The following is a 14,669-nucleotide window of genomic DNA, read 5'->3' on the forward strand; positions in this document are numbered from 1 at the left end:
ATCATTACTAATAATTACTACTGTTCTTACTACTATTTGCTACTATTCTTATTGATATTAATATAGTGCCATCTATGTACATGGCACTTTACAAACTACAGGTATGGCAGGTCCCTACCCCAAGAGATTCATATCCTGCTTTTCCTGCAAGGACCTCAAGGTGGCATACATCCCCCCTGCCATTTTTACCCTTACAACAACCCTGTGAGGGAGGCAGAGATGGAGTGACCAGCCAAAGGTCACCTAATGAGCTTGATAGCTGAGGTAGGATTTGAATCCGAGTCCTAATCTGATACTCCTTCCATTACCTGGAAGAAGACATATTGTGAAAACACACTGGATATTTTTCAAGTCTGTAATTTCTACATTCCTCATAGGTTTGTGAGTGGTTTCCCCGCTCCCCAGCTCTCTCTGCTACTTCTGCTGCTGCCCTTTCTTTCTTCCTGCCCTTCTTCAGCTTTGCCAAAAGCTAGGACAGGGACCCCACTAAAGGCTGACACCGTCCCCTTGATAAACATTGCGCTTTTAGAGCTGAGAGCTTCTGAGCATGTACAGAGTTTCTTTTGCCTCTGGGAAAGTCCTTGTTTTGAATTTAAAAGGGGGGGCCTAAAAGCAAACTACCCCTGAGCACGTACAGAGCGTTTTTGTACAATTCCCACCACCCTAGCGTTCTGGCTAGGATGGTGGGAATTGTAGTCCAAGAAATTGCAAGATGGGAAGGCACTTCTGTGTCCCAAAACAGAAGAAACAAATATATTCTCAGGTGCCTGAAGAAAAGCCTATTCTTCCCAACACTTTCGGATTTTCCTTCCTCAGAATCCTTCCAGTGCAGCTTCTGTCTTAAAAATGCTGGTTTCAAGACAGAGGAATGAGCCTTTTAGGACAGAAGAAGCGTCACGAGGATTCTTTGTCACACATTTGGAGAAAGATAAGTAGCCCCTGAGGAAGGAAAGTCCTTTCCAAAACATGTTGGGCATAATAAATGTTCTTTCAGGCACCTGAGAATGTTTTTTCCTTCTGTGTTGGGTGTTGTACTCCTGCGCATACAGAGGGCTCCAGTTGGAGAAGACAATCCTGAACTAGATGGACGAATGGCGCAGATGTCAAAATACCCAACTGGTCCTACTTATCATGGTGTCCATCCGTCTGTCCCCTTTGGTATGCAACCAACTCCTAAAGAGAGAAAGAGACAGTCTGGCATAATGGTTAGTGTGTTGGACTGGGACTCAGGAGACCTGGGCCCTAGTCCCCACTTGGCCATGAAGCTCACGGGGTGACTTTGGGCCAGTCGCTGACTCTCAGCCTCAACTACCTCGCAGGGTTGTTGTGAGGATAAAAATGGAGAGGAGAAGGACCGTGGAAGCCACCTCGGGCTCCTTGCAAGAGGAAAAAAGGTGGAATATCAATGCAACAATAAATACAAATCAGAACCCTGGAGCCACAACTTTAACTTACCCTTGACTCCCATATATATCTGCCCGAACCCTGACATCACTTTCAGAGCCCCTCCAACAGGTGCCCCCACCGAATAAGGAGAGGGCCTTTTCAGTGGTGGGACCCTGGCAGTGGAATTCCTGGTGCCTCCGTTGCACTCTTTTTGACGCCAGGCAATCTTTTTTATTTCCCCAGGCTTTTTAGTTCTTCCGTTTTGTTTTTGAATGTGTGTGTTATTGTGTTTTTATCTCTTTCCCTGCTGGTTGTTTTGACTCTGGTTTTATTCTGTTTTAAAGGGTTGATATTACGTTTTCTCCTGTCGGTTTTAATTTTTGGGAGCGGCCCAGGGAGCGCTGGCTATTGGGCCGGTCTAGAAATGTAATCAGTTGAGCGGTTCCACTGAACTTTGCTTCGCATGTGAGCACCGTTGTTTCTTTCCTTCCCGCTGGGCTTTGCAATTCAGACCCATTGCCTGCAGGCTGTGCAGCTTTTCCCCGGAGCAAAAACCTCCAGATGTCTGTCATTTCTCACTCCCACCCATGCCCCTGTGTGCCGTTTAAAAGAAATAAATAAATCCTGAAACGGGGGATTATTTTCCCTCTGAATCAGGCCTTCTTCAAACATTGTGATGGCGGGGTCACCATGGCATGGCTCCCCCTCACACAAACCCACAGCTTGTCCGGTTCCGCCTTGTGCGCTTTTTGTCTCCGCGATTCAAAGTCCTGTTCAACCAGAGTCCCCAGTCACCACCGCCAACACCTCCTCCGGGTCTCCCGACAATCGGCCCATTGTTCCGGCCGCCTTCTCCCCCACTGGGCCTGAGAGGCGCGGGAGCCCCTCCGCTGAACTGGCATTGGTGTAAAAGCGGTCTGTGTGCACGAGCGTACCAAGGCAGGATTTTGCCCCATTGAACACGGGATGAAAGGGCCGCTTGGGGACCCTCCGGTTGTGTCGACTCAAGCCTAGAATATTCAGAACGAGGGGGGCCGTGGAAGGGGTAGCATGTGAAAAATGAAAAGACTTCTCTTGTTCGCTTCTGCGGTTTTCGCAATATATTCTCAAGGAACAGAGAGTATGAAGGCAGACAGGTGATAGATAGATGATAGATAGATGAGAGAGAGAGAGAGAGAGAGAGAGATGATTGATAGATGATAGATTAGAGAGAGAGAGAAAGAGAGATGATAGATGAGAGAGAGAGAGAGAGAGAGAGAAATAGATGACAGAGAGAGAGAGATGATAGAGAGAGAAAGAGAGATGATAGGTTAGAGAGATGAGAGAGAGAGAGAGAGAGAGAGAGAGAGAGAGAGATTGATAGATGATAGATTAGAGAGAGAGAGATGATAGATAGATCAGAGAGAGAGAGAGATGAGAGAGAGATGATTGATAGATGACAGATTAGAGAGAGAGAGAGAAAGAGAGATGATAGATAGATGAGAAAGAGAGAGAAATAGATGACAGAGAGAGATGATAGAGAGAGAAAGAGAGGTGATAGATTAGAGAGATATGAGAGAGAGAGAGAGAGAGAGAGAGAGAGAAATAGATGACAGAGAGATGAGAGAGAGAGAGAGATGATTGATAGATGATAGATTAGAGAGAGAGAGAGAGAGAGAGAGAGAAAGAGAGATGATAGATAGATGAGAAAGAGAGAGAAAGAGATGACAGAGAGAGAGATGATGGAGAGAGAAAGAGAGATGATAGATTAGAGAGATGAGAGAGAGAGATCATTGACAGATGATAGATTAGAGAGAGAGAGAAAGAGAGATGATAGATAGATGAGAGAGAGAGAGATGAGAGAGAGAGAAAGAGAGATGATAGGTTAGAGAGATGAGAGAGAGAGAGAGAGAGAGATTGATAGATGATAGATTAGAGAGAGAGAAAGAGATGATAGATAGATAGATGAGAAAGAGAGAAATAGATGACAGAGAGAGAGATGACAGAGAGAGAAAGAGAGATGATAGATTAGAGAGATGAGAGAGAGAGAGAGAGAGAAATAGATGACAGAGAGAGAGGAGAGAGAGAGAGAGATGATTGATAGATGATAGATTAGAGAGAGAGAGAGAGAGAGAGAAATAGATGACAGAGAGAGAGGAGAGAGAGAGAGAGATGATTGATAGATGATAGATTAGAGAGAGAGAGAGAGAGAGAGAGAGAGAGATGAGAGAGAGATGAGAGAGAGATAAATAGATGACACAGAGAGAGATTATAGAGAAAGAGAGATGATAGATTAGAGAGATGAGAGAGAGAGAGAGAGAGAGAGAGAGAGAATGATTGATAGATTAGAGAGAGAAAGAGAGATGATAGATAGATGAGAGAGAGAGATAAATAGATGACAGAGAGATGATAGAGAGAGAAAGAGAGATGATAGATTAGAGGAATGAGAGAGAGAGAGAGAGAGAATGATTGATAGATTAGAGAGAGAAAGAGATGATAGATGAGAGAGAGAGATAAATAGATGACAGAGAGAGAGAGATGATAGATAGATCAGAGAGAGAGAGAGATGACAGAGAGAGATTAGAGAGAGAGAGAGATGAGAGAGAGATGATTGATAGATGACAGATTAGAGAGAGAGAGAAAGAGAGATGATAGATAGATGAGAAAGAGAGAGAAATAGATGACAGAGAGAGATGATAAAGAGAGAAAGAGAGGTGATAGATTAGAGAGATGAGAGAGAGAGAGAGAGAGAGAGAGAGAGAGATGACAGAGAGATGAGAGAGAGAGATGATTGATAGATGATAGATTAGAGAGAGCGAGAGAGAGATGATAGATAGATGAGAAAGAGAGAGAAATAGATGACAGAGAGAGAGATGATGGAGAGAGAAAGAGAGATGATAGATTAGAGAGATGAGAGAGAGAGAGAGAGAGATGATTGACAGATGATAGATTAGAGAGAGAGAGAAAGAGAGATGATAGATAGATGAGAGAGAGAGAGATAAATAGATGACAGAGAGAGAGATGATAGAGAGAGAAAGAGAGATGATAGGTTAGAGAGATGAGAGAGAGAGAGAGAGAGAGAGAGATTGATAGATGATAGATTAGAGAGAGAGAGAGAGAGAGAGAGATGATAGATAGATCAGAGAGAGAGAGAGATGAGAGAGATGATTGATAGATGACAGATTAGAGAGAGAGAAAGAGAGATGATAGATAGATGAGAAAGAGAGAGAAATAAATGACAGAGAGAGAGATGATAGAGAGAGAAAGAGAGGTGATAGATTAGAGAGATGAGAGAGAGAGAGAGAGAGAGAAATATATGACAGAGAGATGAGAGAGAGAGAGAGATGATTGATAGATGATAGATTAGAGAGAGAGAGAGAGATGATAGATGATAGATAGATAGATGAGAAAGAGAGAGAAATAGATGACAGAGAGAGAGATGATGGAGAGAGAAAGAGAGATGAGAGATTAGAGAGATGAGAGAGAGAGAGAGAGATGATTGACAGATGATAGATTAGAGAGAGAGAGAAAGAGAGATGATAGATAGATGAGAGAGAGAGAGAGATGACAGAGAGAGAGAGATGATAGAGAGAGAAAGAGAGATGATAGGTTAGAGAGATGAGAGAGAGAGAGAGAGAGAGAGAGATTGATAGATGATAGATTAGAGAGAGAGAAAGAGATGATAGATAGATGAGAAAGAGAGAAATAGATGACAGAGAGAGAGATGACAGAGAGAGAAAGAGAGATGATAGATTAGAGAGATGAGAGAGAGAGAGAGAGAGAGAGAGAGAGATGATTGACAGATGATAGATTAGAGAGAGAGAGAAAGAGAGATGATAGATAGATGAGAGAGAGAGAGATAAATAGATGACAGAGAGAGATGATAGAGAGAGAAAGAGAGATGATAGGTTAGAGAGATGAGAGAGAGAGAGAGATTGATAGATGATAGATTAGAGAGAGAGAGAGAGAGAGAGAGATGATAGATAGATCAGAGAGAGAGAGAGATGAGAGAGATGATTGATAGATGACAGATTAGAGAGAAAGAGAAAGAGAGATGATAGATGAGAAAGAGAGAGAAATAAATGACAGAGAGAGAGATGATAGAGAGAGAAAGAGAGGTGATAGATTAGAGAGATGAGAGAGAGAGAGAGAGAGAAATATATGACAGAGAGATGAGAGAGAGAGAGAGATGATTGATAGATGATAGATTAGAGAGAGAGAGAGAGAGAGATGATAGATAGATAGATAGATAGATAGATAGATAGATAGATAGATAGATGAGAAAGAGAGAGAAATAGATGACAGAGAGAGAGATGATGGAGAGAGAAAGAGAGATGAGAGATTAGAAAGATGAGAGAGAGAGAGAGAGAGAGATGATTGACAGATGATAGATTAGAGAGAGAAAGAGAGATGATAGATAGATGAGAGAGAGAGAGAGAGAGAGAGAGATGACAGAGAGAGAGAGATGATAGAGAGAGAAAGAGAGATGATAGGTTAGTGAGATGAGAGAGAGAGAGAGAGAGAGATTGATAGATGATAGATTAGAGAGAGAGAAAGAGATGATAGATAGATGAGAAAGAGAGAAATAGATGACAGAGAGAGAGATGACAGAGAGAGAAAGAGAGATGATAGATTAGAGAGATGAGAGAGAGAGAGAGAGAGAGAGAGAGAGATGATAGATAGATAGATGAGAGAGAGAGATAAATAGATGACACAGAGAGAGAGATGATAGAGAGAGAAAGAGAGATGATAGATTAGAGGGATGAGAGAGAGAGAGAGAATGATTGATAGATTAGAGAGAGAAAGAGAGATGATAGATAGATGAGAGAGAGAGATAAATAGATGACACAGAGAGAGAGATGATAGATAGATCAGAGAGAGAGAGATGACAGAGAGAGATTAGAGAGAGAGAGAGATGAGAGAGAGATGATTGATAGATGACAGATTAGAGAGAGAGAGAGAGAGATGATAGATAGATGAGAAAGAGAGAGAAATAGATGACAGAGAGAGAGATGATAGAGAGAGAAAGAGAGGTGATAGATTAGAGAGATGAGAGAGAGAGAGAGAGATGATTGATAGATGATAGATTAGAGAGAGAGAGAAAGAGCGATGATAGATAGATGAGAAAGAGAGAGAAATAGATGACAGAGAGAGATGATGGAGAGAGAAAGAGAGATGATAGATTAGAGAGATGAGAGAGAGAGAGAGATGATTGACAGATGATAGATTAGAGAGAGAGAGAAAGAGCGATGATAGATAGATGAGAGAGAGAGAGAGATGAGAGAGAGAGAAAGAGAGATGATAGGTTAGAGAGATGAGAGAGAGAGAGAGAGATTGATGATAGATTAGAGAGAGAGAAAGAGATGATAGATAGATGAGAAAGAGAGAAATAGATGACAGAGAGAGATGATAGAGAGAGAAAGAGAGATGATAGATTAGAGAGATGATAGAGAGAGAAAGAGAGATGAGAGATTAGAGAGATAGAGAGAGAGAGAGAGAGAGAGAGAGAGAGAAATAGATGACAGAGGGAGAGGGGAGAGAGAGAGAGAGAGAGAGAGAGATGATTGATAGATGATAGATTAGAGAGAGAGAGAAAGAGAGATGAGAGAGAGATGAGAGAGAGATAAATAGATGACACAGAGAGAGAGATGATAGAGAAAGAGAGATGATAGATTAGAGAGATGAGAGAGAGAGAGAGAGAGAGAGAGAATGATTGATAGATTAGAGAGAGAAAGAGAGATGATAGATGAGAGAGAGAGATAAATAGATGACAGAGAGAGATGATAGAGAGAGAAAGAGAGATGAGAGATTAGAGAGATAAGAGAGAGAGAGAGAGAGAGAGATGATTGATGATTGATGATAGATAAGAGAGATGATAGATAGATGAGAGACAGACAGACAGACAGACAGACAGACAGACAGATGATTGAGTGAGAGAGGGGGAGAGGGGGGTAGATGATAGACAGAGGGCCGACAACAAGGGTAGGCATGGTTGGGCACCTGCCAAGGGCCCATATCCCAGCAGGGGCCCACTGATCAGATCCCCCTGGACTTGCTCCTCCTCTTCACCACCGCAGTTCCCCTGCCTCTCACTCTGGCCCAGACAACGGCAGTGGTGGTGAGAAGGAGGAGCAGGAGATGCCGTGGCCTCCTGGCTCCCTGGCTCTTCGCCTGCCAAGCAAGCAAGCGGGAGTCATGTTGAGACAGAGGAGGAGGAGCAAAAGCAGCTGGTGAGATGGTAGGTTCACTGAGGGAGGTGGCCCATTTGACTTATTATTACACGTATATCCTGCCTTTTTTCCTCCTGCAAGGGACCCAAGGCAACTTACATGGTCCCCCTCCTCTCCATCTTATCCTCACAACAACCCTGTGAGGTAGGTGAGGCTGAGAGTCAGTGACTGGCGCAAGTCATCCAGTGACGCTCATGAGCGAGTGGGGACTAGAACCCGGGTCTCCCGAGTCCCAGCCCAACACTCTAACCACTGCACCACAGCTGGCTCTCACCAACACCATTGAGGGTGTCTTGCCTCAGGGCCCTCCGAAACCTGGAGGCAGCACTGTATATATGTGTGTGCACACGCACAAATACACACACATGTGAATGAACCCGGCTTCACGCAGGTTGGAATAGCCCTTAGCTTGATGCAGCAAAGCCTTCAAGCAAATTTTTGCAGCTGCTCGACTTGGACACATAGTGCCTAGCCCGACTGAGTGAAGCCATGCCCACTGGCACCCCTCGGCATGGCCTCTGCCCTGCTGCACCCCTGTAGCCCCCTGAGGGAGGGGTCTGTCCACCCCATTCCCCTATTGGGGAATGGGGCAGAGGGGCAGACATAATTCCATCCCTCAGCCTGCTAATCTCCCCTGGCTTCAAACTGCATGGGCTGCAAAGCTATGTGCTGATTAGAGAAGTCAGTCCCTAGTGGCTGAGGATGTTACTACGGGCTTCAACCACATGGACTCATTTAAATTCATTAACATTAATTAATGTGTTTTAAAAACAACCCCATAGTGCACACCCCTAGGGTCCCCTTAGCATGCAGGCCAGGTCTCAGGTGTCTAGGTTTCACGATCTTGGAGCTATAGCACTGATGGGTAGACACACATCCTATTTGTTTGTTATAAATAAACAGTAAATATGTCCTCTTCTTTAGCACTGCCTCTAGTAACTGGGCCACTGGTCTGTGTAGCTCAGTCTGGTCTTCACTGAGTGGCATCAGCTATGCAGGATTTTGGAGAGGGGTTTTCCAGCCAGCCCTAACTGGAGATGCTAGGGATGTTCTTGGTGCTGACAGAGGACAGACAGACAGACAGACACATTAGCATTTCCATCTGGCTCAGTATTGTCCACTCTGACTGGCAGCAGCTGTCTCGGGTCTCCGGCAGGGTTTTTCCCTAACCCAGCCTGAAGATGCTGGGATTTGCACCTGGGACCATCTGCATGCAATACATGTGCTCCACCACCGAGTTGGTGTGGGAGGATGGGAGGCAACCTTTATGCAAAGGGAGCCATTCAAACAATCCAGCCAAGCCATAAAAGGGGTTCTGGAAGAAGCGGGGCGGGGGGAATATTGGCAGCAAGCCAGTTCTGATATGAAAGAAATCGCTGCTGCGTTTGGCCAGGCAAAAGCACGGTCCAACCTGTCAGGGCCCAACCTATCAGGGCAGCTGCTAACTAGGAAAGGGACCTGATCGTCCCAAAATGTGACTCAACGAATGAGCTGGATTCCACCCCCACCCCCCCAGGAGAGCCTCTGAATGGGAGTTGTCACTCATTGGAGCCTCTGGACTGGCATGTGGCCTAATTGGGGGTGGCTGAACATTTGGGTCTCTCTGAAAGGCCTTTCATAGAACACCCCCCCCCCCCACATACACATACACATCACCATAGGAGGAATGTGGGGCAGGGCGTTTTCAAGTTTTCTCTCTTTTGTGACACAGGTTAGGGTGGCAGATGTTTAAAGCATAGAGCAATTTTTTAAAAAAAGAAAAGGGGGAAAGTGACTTATTTAAAAAAAAAAATCAGGCAGCAACAGGAAATTGCTCAAGGGCATTTTCTAACATAATGGCACAAAGACATAGAAGTTGCAAAAGCACCACAAGAGAGGGAGAGAGGGGAAAAGAGGCGGGGGGGGGGAGAAACAGGCTGCAATCTTTTGCATGCTTGCTGAACATATTTTAAAAAGGGGGGTTTCAAAATCCTGCTGATTGGCTCAGCATGGAAAGGGGGTAGAGAGATGGAGTGTTGTGTACTTTTTAATCATTTTAAAGGGCCTAAATTTAAATGGTTTTTAATAGTTTTAAATCATTTAACATATGTGGCATCAGCTGTTACGCTGGAGAGGGGAACCGCATGTTGGAGTTCCATTTGCACGTGGGGTTCTCCAGCCAGCTGGGGAACAATTCGAAACACACTTGTTCTGAGAGCCTGTGTCAGGGAGACATCGCTAACCACTGATCTTCTTTTCCAGAAAAATACATGGAGTTCGACCTGAATAACCAAGGGGAAATTGGTGAGTGGGTTCTCGCGAGGGAACCCCGCACCGTTCCCATGCCACGCCGAGCGCTGTCTGAGGGGCAAGAGGCATGGGGGTGCAGCCTGGAAGGTGGTCTATAGTCGAACCTGAGCGTGCTCTAACGCAGTCGCACGCATGCATGCAAACGGGCATTTTTCTGCACCGAGGTCACAGCCCAGTTCTGCGTCCTGAAAAGCTCAGGTCTGCAACATGCATAAACTGTGCCAGTGGAGCAGACTTGGAAAGATTTCCCCTCACCATCCCTACCTGGCATGGTTGGCTGCCACCAGTGGTGGAGTGGCAGATTTTGAAGTGCAGATGCTCATCATGACCGTGCCTGCAGAGCTAACAGCTCTGTGTGGGGGGAGGATTTACATCAGGAAGAGGATCAGCCATCCTTTCCCCACAGGACCACTTCCCCAGTCTTCAAGGCAGCTTCACGGGGTTGCCAGCTGGGAAGAAGGGAAGGGAAGGGAAGGGAAGGGAAGGGAAGGGAAGGGAAGGGAAGGGAAGGGAAGGGAAGAGAGAACCTAATAATGGATCTCCCACACCATGTCTAGTTCGGCTCTCGGAAGTAGGACCCACTGAGTTCAATGGGACATGCCCCGGTACAGCAGTATAGTGGTAAAATTTAGAGTGCAGGTGCTCGTCACAACAATCCTCATAGCCATGCTGCCAGGGAGACTCTAAGAATTCAGGCAGCTGCCTTGATCCATATCAATGATCCAGTTCCAGCCATTTCCATCTCCACCAGGAGCAGGTCTTCGGCAAAGCAAATGGGTCTCAGTTCTAGACCACCCCCAAATCCTTTGCATTACAACAAAGAAAGCTCCAAAATATATTGTGGCTGGGAGAATTCCTTTCCCCCAGTTACTGTGAGGATTGCAACTAAGGTCAGAGGGAAGAGGGAAGGCAGAGGGGGGTGGCAGATGACATCAGCGTCCCCGCTAATAGAAGAGGGCCAGGGCTGCGTCCCTGCGAGCCCCAGCTTCACTATGCCACCAGCTGCTATCCTGCCATCCGCACCATACTAACCCCCTTGGCACCACTCTTTGTAGACCTGATGTCTGTGAAACGGATGATGGAGAAGCTGGGAGCCCCCAAAACCCACCTAGAGCTGAAGAAAATGATCTCCGAAGTGACCAGGGGGGTCAGTGACACCATCTCTTACCAGGATTTCGTCAACCTGATGCTTGGGAAACGGTCGGCGGTCCTCAAGTTGTGAGTATTCCTGGAGAAAATGGAGCGGTAGCGATGGGCAAACGAGCGATGTATGAGTTCCGTAGGATTTGCGCCATTCGCCTCACACCTGATTCCTGTTCGCGTTTGCGACTGCTGCTTGCTCTGTGCGAACGGGGGACAGGCGCGAATCGAGCAGCAAGCGGGACGTGAGATTTCTGTGAATTTGCACAAATGCCCTAATTTGCGCAGCTTTCCTCCATACACTAAAGCGGGGCTGATTCGGTCTGTGGGGAAATTTGCACAAATTTTAAGGGTTTGTTTTATAACTACATTACCTGCTGGAGTTATATGGTTATATATTTTATATTTGATTGTTTTATTGTTATTGGTTAATGTAAGCTGGCTTGTGAGGGCAGGCACCCTAAAAAGTGGGGTATTCAATCTGTTAAATACACCTGGGAGAGGATTTTTGCCCTGAAAGGCACACAGAATAAGGGTGCATCCTAGGCATGTTTAGACAGAAAAATGTCCTACAACTCCCAGCATTCCCCAGCCAGCCATGCTGGCTGGGGAGTGCTGGGAGTTGTAGGACTTTTTTCTGTCCAGATAGGCCTAGGATGGCACCCTAAATGTATTAAATTAATAAAAATAATAATAGACTATATGGACATTCCCCTAGATTTGGCTCTCTGAAACTCTGATGATGGGTTGTCTGAAGTCCTTCTTCACACATGCATCATGAATTTAAGCAATCGGTTTGCCATAAGCTGCAGTGAACCGCACTAGCTTAGGTGGTTTCAAAAGCAGGTTAGACAAATTCAAAAAAGCGTGACCTGATAGCGGCCGTTCGCCTTAATAAATGGAGCCTCCATGTTCACATGCAGTATTTGTTGTTCAGTCATTCAGTCATGTCCGACTCTTCGTGACCCCATGGACCATAGCACGCCCGGCCTTCCTGTCCTCCGCTGTCTCCCGGAGTGTGCTCAAGTCCATATTCATTGCATCGGTGATGCTATCTAGCCATCTCATCCTCTGCCGTCCCCTTCTCCTTTTGCCTTCAGTCTTTCCCAGCATCAGGGTCTTTTCCATAGAGTTTTCTCTTCGCATTAGGTGGCCAAAATATTTGAGCTTCAGCTTCAGGATCTGTCCTTCCAATGAGCACTCAGGGTTGATTTCCTTTAGGATGGACTGATTTGACCTCCTTGCAGTCCAGGGGACTCGTAAGAGTCTTCTCCAGCACCACAGTTCGAAAGCATCAATTCTTCGGCGCTCAGCCTTCCTTATAGTCCAGCTCTCACAGCCATACATTACTACTGGGGAAACCATAGCTTTGATTATGCGGACCTTTGTCGGCAAGGTGATGTCTCTGCTTCTTACTATGCTGTCTACGTTGGCCATAGCTTTCCTCCCAAGGAGCAAGCGTCTTTTAATTTCATGGCTACAGTCATTGTCTGTGGTAATCTTGGAGCCCAAGAAAATAAAATCTGTCACTGCTTCCATTTCTTCCCCTTCTATATGCCAGGAAGTGATGGGGCCAGATGCCATGATCTTCGTTTTTTTAATAATGAGTTTCAAAACAGCTTTTGTACTCTCCACTTTCACCCTCAACAAGAGGCTCTTTAGATCCTCTTTGCTTTCTGCCATTAGGGTGGTATCGTCTGCATATCTGAGGTTGTTGATAATTCTCCCGGCAATCTTAATTCCGACCTGTGATTCATCCAACCCAGCGTTTCTCATGATGTACTCTGCATATAAGTTAAATAAGCAGGGTGACAATATGCAGCCTTGTCGTGCTCCATTCCCAATTTTGAACCAATCGGTTGTTCCATGTCTGGTTCTTACTGTTGCTTCTTGACCCTCGTACAGGTTTCTCAGGAGACAGGTAAGGTGGTCTGGTACTCCCATCTCTTTAAGAATTTGCCACAGTTTGTTGTGATCCACACAATCAAAGGCTTTAGCATAGTCAATGAAGCAGAAATAGACGTTTTTCTGGAATTCTCTTGCTTTCTCCATGATCCAGCGAAAGTTGGCGATTTGATCTCTAGTTCCTCTGCCTCTTCGAAACCCCGCTTGTACTTCCGGTTGTTCTCGGTTCGCATACTGCTGAAGCCTAGCTTGTAGGACTTTGAGCATAACCTTGCTGGCATGTGAAATGAGCGCAATTGTACACTCTTTAGTAGTTTGAACACTCTTTGGCATTGCCCTTCTTTGGAATTGGAATGTAAACTGACCTTTTCCAGTCTTGTGGCCACTGTTGAGTGTTCCAAATTTGTTGGCATATTGAGTGCAGCACTTTAACAGCATCATCTTTTAGGATTTTAAATAGCTCAGCTGGAATACTGTCATCTCCGCTAGCTTTGTTGTTAGTAATGCTTCCTAAGGCCCACTTGACTTCACTCTCGAGGATGTCCGGCTCAAGTTCAGTGACCGCACTATCATGGCCATCAGGGACATTCAGATCTTTCCTGTATAGTTCTTCTGTGTATTCTTGCCACCTCTTCTTAATCTCATCTGCTTCTGTTAGGTCCCTGCCTTCTTTGTCCTTTATCATGCCCGTCTTTGCACAAAACGTTCCCTTGAGATCTCCAATTTTCTTGAAAAGATCTCTAGTCTTTCCCATTCTATTGTTTTCCTTGATTTCTTTGCATTGTTCATTTAAGAAGGCCTTCTTGTCTGTCCTTGCTATTCTCTGGAACTCTGCATTCAGTTGGATATATCTTCCCCTTTCTCCCTTGCGTTTCACTTCCCTTCTTTCCTCAGCTACTTGTAAAGCCTCATCAGACAGCCACTTGGCTTTCTTGCATTTCTTTTTCTTTGCGATGGATTTCGTTGCTGCCTCCTGAACAATGTTACGGACCTCCGTCCATAGTTCCTCAGGCACTCTGTCTATCAGGTCTAATCCCTTAAATCTATTCCTCACCTCCACTGTATATTCATAAGGGATATGATTTAGGTCATACCTGAAAGGTTTAGTGGTTTTCCCTACGTTCTTCAATTTAAGCCGGAATTTTGCAACGAGAAGCTCATGATCTGAGCCACAGTCAGCTCCAGGTCTTGTTTTTACTGACTGTATAGAGCTTCTCCATCTTTGACTGCAAAGGACATAATCAATCCGATTTCGATATTGACCATCTGGTGATGTCCATGTGTAGAGTCGCCTCTTGTGCTGTTGGAAAAGAGTGTTTGCTATGATCAGCATGTTCTCTTGGCAAAACTCTATTAGCCTTTGTCCTGCTTCATTTTGTACACCAAGGCCATGCTTGCCTGTTATCCCGGTGATTTCGTGACTTCCTACTTTAGCATTCCAATCCCCTATGATGAAGAGGACATCTTTTTTTGGTGCTAGTTCTAGAAGGTGTTGTAGGTCTTCATAGAACCGATCAACCTCAGCTTCTTCGGCCTCAGTGGTTGGGGCATAGACTTGAATTACTGTGATGTTGAATGGTTTGCCTTGGATTCGTACTGAGATCATTCTATCGTTTTTGAGATTGTACCCCAGTACTGCTTTTCCCACCCTTTTATTGACTACGAGTGCTACTCCATTTCTTCTAAGGGATTCTTGCCCACAGTAGTAGATATGATGGTCACCTGAATTAAATTTGCCCA

General features: G+C 45.2%; 1 protein-coding gene across 1 annotated transcript in view; it reads left to right on the forward strand.

The window, feature by feature from the left end:
- AIF1L (allograft inflammatory factor 1 like) overlaps positions 1 to 14,669 on the forward strand; it is a 39,336-nt gene that overhangs the window by 18,456 nt on the left and 6,211 nt on the right. The window contains exons 4-5 of the mRNA XM_084820599.1: positions 9,837 to 9,878; positions 10,940 to 11,102. Of these exons, the coding sequence (XP_084676725.1) occupies positions 9,837 to 9,878; positions 10,940 to 11,102 (205 nt within the window). The remainder of the gene's footprint in view (positions 1 to 9,836; positions 9,879 to 10,939; positions 11,103 to 14,669) is intronic.

The sequence above is a fragment of the Heloderma suspectum genome, chromosome 14, assembly GCF_057233095.1.
Source record: "Heloderma suspectum isolate Gila_16-S chromosome 14, 16-S_ref, whole genome shotgun sequence".
NCBI classification, from domain to species: Eukaryota; Metazoa; Chordata; class Lepidosauria; order Squamata; family Helodermatidae; genus Heloderma; species Heloderma suspectum.